The 6,000-nt window shown below is 45.2% G+C and overlaps 1 protein-coding gene across 4 annotated transcripts in view; it reads left to right on the top strand.

Moving 5' to 3' along the window:
* Positions 1-6,000, top strand: part of MASP1 (MBL associated serine protease 1) — a 65,880-nt gene that overhangs the window by 30,739 nt on the left and 29,141 nt on the right. For all 4 annotated transcript variants that reach the window (XM_039850555.1, XM_039850556.1, XM_039850554.1 and 1 more), the window contains 4 exons: positions 622-818; positions 2,278-2,425; positions 3,753-3,871; positions 4,835-4,913. In XM_039850555.1, the coding sequence (XP_039706489.1) occupies positions 622-818; positions 2,278-2,425; positions 3,753-3,871; positions 4,835-4,913 (543 nt within the window). The remainder of the gene's footprint in view (positions 1-621; positions 819-2,277; positions 2,426-3,752; positions 3,872-4,834; positions 4,914-6,000) is intronic.

Genomic DNA, 6,000 nt, shown 5'->3' with positions numbered 1-6,000 from the left:
AGGACTAAACCATGGCCAGGATCCTAAGCCCCTGGCTACTTGGTGAAGCAAATGCAATGGGCACAAGGCAGAATCTTTGAGCTCAGAGGACTTGCAGTCAAATGTGGGGAAGAGAATTCACAAGTATTATATGATGGTAAGTTATGGCCAATAGCATAAAGGAAAACAAAGCGAGGCCGGGGCCAGAGAGCGAGGGTGTGCATGAGGGTACTGTGTTAGATGAGGGATCAGGGCAGGCTTTGAGCAGACACCTGATGGAGTTCTAAGATGAGGGAAAAGCAGGACAAAAGAGGTTCAGACTTCCCCCCGCCACAACACTCTGTCTTAAAGCCTTCCCATCTCAGTCCCCCTCCGGCCCCCACCAATGCCAGCGAATCTGATGAGCAGGCTTATCACACTTAACTGCCTTTGAGTCTTGACTCTGCAAATTACTACATGTGTGACCTTGAATAAATCACTTCCCCTCATTGAACTTCAGTTTCCTCATTTGTGAAATGGGAATAATGATTCCTTTCCTGCTTGCCTCTTGGAACTACTGAGAAATCATACAATAACAAATAAGAGAGGAGTTTCTGTGGCCATGGTGTGGTGTGTAACTTTGTTTTGGTATGTTTCCCACAGTGGAATGCCAAGACAATCTCTTTACTCAGAGGACCGGTGTGATCACCAGCCCAGATTTCCCCAACCCTTACCCTAAGAGCTCTGAATGCTTCTATGTGATCGAACTAGAGGAGGGTTTTGTGATCAGCCTGCAGTTTGAGGATATTTTCGACATCGAGGACCATCCAGAGGTGCCCTGCCCTTATGACTACATCAAGGTAAGCCTGCAATGGACCTTTGCCCTAGGGATGCTGAAAAATCTTGCTGAATTGAGAAAATTAATATTCTTGCCTTCTACCTTCTTCCAGGATAGGGGGCCAAGCAGTTTGCTTTCCCAACAAGTAATTATTTAAAATAACATCCACCAGTTTAATCAGATCCAGTCTAGAGATCTTCCCTGACCCAAAACAACCCTCTTGGCCACCTGCAGAATCTCTTTTGCCATGTAACATAACATTATCATGAAGTAACACCAGAGGTGAAGGTCATAGGAACCATCTTAGAATCCTGCCTACCACACATGGTTTCCCAGGAGCTCTACTGTGAGCCTTGTCCAGATACTTAACCTCTTGGGACTTTACTTTTTCCCACCTCTCCACAGTAAAGGTGATAAGATGAAGATATTACCCAAGATTGTAGAAGTCACCAAATGAGGATTAAGGAGTCCTGGAAGGAAAAGAGTTGAAAGGAAAAAAGTATAGGAAGGACCCAGGACTGAGAGTTGGAAAATCTGGATCAGCTAATAGTGCCCATTCTCTTCTCTCCAGCCCACTTCCTCTATCTTGTCCAACCTCATCATCTTCTGGTCAACTGGAAAACCTAATTGGTTTTCTTTCTTCTTCTCCTGCCCTACAAGGTCTGTTCTCCTACAGCATCCAGGCTGATCTTTATAAAAGTCAGATTAGATCAAGGTTACACATAAATTCCTCAACACAATGTGGCCCTTGCCCGCCTTTCCAATCTCGTGCCATGGCACTCCCTCTGTTCCAGCCACACTGTCGTCATTCCTGTTCTTAATACTTTCCAGGTTCTTTCCCACTTTTGGCCTTGACTTTTACATGTGCTGTTTTCTCTGCCTGGAAAGTATTCTCTCTTCCTCCAATGATAAGCTCCTACTAATCCTACATGTCTCAAATCCAATGTCACCTCCTCAAAGAGGCCTTTCCTGACCACCTATTTAAAGTTATCACATTAACGATGAATTATATAGGTTACATAGATTTTACTATATAAATCATAAATATTTAAAGTATATATTGATATTATATGTGTATCATCTTGGTTATTTTTAATAACCCTTACCACAGCTTGTAATTATTTTGTTTATTATTTATTGTCAGACTCCCCTGACTAAACTGCAGGTTCTTTCAGAGCAGAGGCCTTTTCTCTCCTGTGCACCTGGATAGGGCTCTGCCCCTTTCTGAGTTATATGTTCATCTTTAAGCAGAGGATTGTTAGCCTGCCTTGCCCACTTCTAGGCCATTGTAAATTGTAAATAGGAGAGTGGAGATGGAATCATTTGGTGAATGGTAAAGCCCACTAGAAATGTCAGTGAATACCATGGGTTCTCACGGAGTATTCCAGAAAACCCCAGATGCAGTGTTGAGGTGGTCCCTGCAGCAGCCACCAGTGCTCTGATGTGAGTGACCCTCTTTTTCTCCATCTTGCCCCTCACAGATTAAAGCTGGTTCAAAACTTTTGGGACCCTTCTGTGGAGAGAAAGCCCCAGAACCCATCAATACCCAGACCCATAGCATCCAGATCCTGTTCCGCAGTGACAACTCAGGCGAGAATCGGGGCTGGAGGCTCTCATACAAGGCGACAGGTACCGACCTCTCCCCTCCTCAGTCACACTGGGTCGCTGTGTTCAGCCCTCATGGGGCAGTGGCTGAAGGATGAGGGGGTGCAGGCCTGGGTCTCCTTTGGGGTTGTGATGAGACTCCCAGTCCTGCCACTGAGTAGTTGGAGACCAAGGCACATTCTCTTTTCTAACTCAGTTTCCTATCTGTAAAATGGGATGAAAGGCAGCAATGATGGCGAATTTGGACTAGATGTCATTTTTAAAACTTCCTATACTTCAGAATCACATTGGGAGATTAAAAAAAAAAAAATGTTTCCTAAATGACACCCCTTCGCACTGTGATTCATTGGGTCTGGAGAGGACCTTTCTAGCTCCAGCTCTGTCCAAGTCTGAGGCAGGAATTTGGGTGTGGCCCTGTAATTCAAAATGTTTCATTATGGCAGTTTGCCTCCTTGTCTTCCCCCCCTCAGACTGGCAAAGCCCGTAGTCTTTCTTCCCCAGTACCCCAAGGCAGCCAGTCTCAGCCCAAATCCTGATAGAGTCATTTGATCTGAGGGGTCTGCAGTGACTTGAGGAAGAAGAGGGTAGATGTCAGTGACAAGACCATAGCTGGGCATGACTAAGCCAGTAGAGACTCCAATATCCGGGCCTGGCCTGTGTTATCAAATTCAATGGTGAGAAGTAAAGAGAATATTAACAAAAGAGAGTTTGTCCAGGAAAAAATGTCAGGGATAGGTCCGGGCCTGGGAATCCTATCTGATTTAGCCTTTTAAAGAGAGGCACAGAAGCATATGATCAATCTAACACTTTGAGGAATAGTCTTGGGAAGAAAGAGAGATTGAAGTCACCCTGAGTTCCCTAAGAGGGCAAACTACACCCAGTGAGTAAAAATTACAATGGTATAAATTTCAGTTGACTCTGAAAACAGTGTTCCTTTAATCAGATGAGTCTGGCGTGAAAGATAGGTTCGGGAGGTACTGAGCTCCCTGTCACTATAGGAATGCAAATAGATGTTTGATGTCTACTAGGGAAGATGTTAAAAGAAAAAAAAAAAGCACCAGACAAGGGTTGTATCCAATGACATTTAATATGCTTTCCAACCCTGAGTTTTGATGAAATTATTTGGCCAACTAATTCATTTTACAAATGAGGAAATAGAGGTCCCAGTTGGAAAATGTTCTGTTCAAGGATCCAGAATAAGTCTTCTTCAGGACCCAGTAGGTCCAGGCCGCTCATACTCAGTGCTGTGGTTCTTCCACCTTTATTAGGCCTTGCATTCTCGAGACTGGCCGCTCATGGTGAGGCTTTTCCTTGTTTTCTCATCTGCTGTTCTTTCACTGCTCCCCACCAGGGAACGAGTGCCCAGGGCTACAGCCTCCTGTCCATGGGAAAATTGAGCCCTTGCAAGACAAGTATTTCTTCAAAGACCAGGTGCTCGTGAGCTGTGACAAAGGCTACAAAGTGCTGAAGGTACAGGGTCCTGCTTGGGAGCCAGAGCCACTAACTAGGCCAGAGAAATTCTCCAGAACCTCCCAGGGCAGATGGGCTTACAGAATTTGTCATGGTCCCACCACACTATTTCCCAACTTCCCCATAAACCTTCAAAGTGCACCAGAAATTCCAGTCTTCTGAAAATTCAAAGCATTTGTTTCACTTCTGGAAGTGATACTAAAGTCTTTTATCAGAGTGTGGGCTGGTTTGAATTTCAAAAATCTAGATTTATGCAGCCCTACAATTAGGATAAACAACCTTAACAAAGTTCATCAGGCTGGGATGGAAAGCAACTGGCACTGCTCATTCTCCCTCCCTCTGAAACAGTGATTTTCCTAGAAATCACCTGCTTCACTTAAAAAACAAAAGCACCTTCCAGGCCCCACCTGAGATCAATTAAATATGAATCTCTGGGGTGGGGCTCAGTGATTGGTTTTTCTGTTATGTTGCCTAGGTGAGTCTGATGTGAACCAAACTAGAGGACCTCTGTTCTCAAGGAATGGTTCTCCAAGGTCGGTCTCTACCAGGGCATCACCTCACTTGATAGAAATGCAAAGGCTTGGTCCCCAGGTCAGACCCACTGAATTAGAAACTCTGGGGATGGGGCCCAGCAGTCTATGCAAAAGCCCTCAGCGAAGCCGACACTCAGATTTGAGAGCCCCTGCTCTGAAAAGGGAGTCAAGGGTATAGCTTTCCCTTTAGAGACAGCTGCCAAAAACCCTTCTTGCACCCAGCCCTTCCCTCTCGCCAGGCTGTGACCAGGGAATGTGAATTCAGCATCTATCTTTCCCTTATCTTCAAGCGTGCCTGCCCTTGGAGGCCCATAGTTGGAAAATCTCAATGGAGGACACCCAGGTTTGGAGTCTGAGCTGGTTTTACTGGAAAACAACCACCAACCCCACCCTTCTTCCTTCTTCCCATACTCTTTATGTTTCTTCCTAGGATGACGTGGAGATGGACACATTCCAGATCGAGTGTCTGAAGGATGGGATGTGGAGTAACAAGATTCCCACCTGTAAAAGTAAGAAAACAAAATTGGTTGATTATAAAGATAATGAGCTACCCAGCACTGATGGAATCCAAGCAGAGACCACACAAGAGTGACAGCTTGGCAAGTTCACTTTAAGAGGAATGGGGGCGGGCATTCCACAGACACATGAGGGTTGGACAGGAAGGCTATTAATGTTTCTTTCAGCAATAAGACATTAGGATTCCAAAAGAAACTCCTTGTGGGTCCTAGTTTACTTTCTAAATACTAATTTTACTTCTGCCTGCAGAAAGGTTGCCAAACTTGCTAAAGGAATAGCATGTTTCCAAGTTTGAAACTAGCTCTGGCAATTGCTAATCCATGAAACTATTTTGGCCCCAGTGCCCAGTTACCTTGCCAGTCTCTGCGTGGCCTTCAGCCATATTCACAAAGTTTTCTGGGACAGCTCATGCTTTAGGGCTGTGGGGGTCAACACAGTGGACATGTGTAAACAGAGAAAACAGCTCTGTATGGCTCTTGGGACCCAGAGTTCTTGCCTTGGCTTTGTTCCTAACTCCCCCTTCTCTTCCCGTGACCATGGGCAAGATCCTCTCCTAAACTATAAAATAAAAGAATTTGGACTATTCTAGAATATATCCTGGTGGTTTGACAGAATGTAGTCCATATAAATCACCCAATGAGCTTCGTAAAAATAGATTGCCAGCCACCTCCTCCTCTCCCCCTACCTAGGCTATTTCAGTGCAAGAGTTGTAAGGACCAAAATTTTAGGAAAGTCATATGTGGCAACAGTGACGAGAGAAGGAATGGTGACAGAAAGGGTAGGAAAAAGAGGGAGGGAAGGAAGGAGGATTTACTTTAGCATGGAGAGGTGAGATGTCAAGAATGTGAATTGGTCTCGCCCACCCCTAGTTCACAACTTTATGTACACTTCGAAGTGGTGTCCTCTTCCCTTCTCCTGAACGGTTTGGATCCCGTGGGCAGGCAGGCCCACTCCCACGGCTCTAAGGGGACATTGTCAGGGTGGGGCTCTCTTGAGGCAAATCCCAGGCAGAACTTTGGAGCAGACTGTACTTGTTTTTAATTTTCCTTTTGTTATGTGATGATGTGGCTCGAGTCAGAG

The sequence above is a fragment of the Pteropus medius genome, unplaced genomic scaffold (assembly GCF_902729225.1).
Source record: "Pteropus medius unplaced genomic scaffold, Ma_sr-lr_union100, whole genome shotgun sequence".
Classification (NCBI taxonomy): domain Eukaryota; kingdom Metazoa; phylum Chordata; class Mammalia; order Chiroptera; family Pteropodidae; genus Pteropus; species Pteropus medius.
The sequence above is the reverse complement of the archived record's forward strand: the minus strand, read 5'-3'. Positions and strand labels throughout refer to the sequence as shown.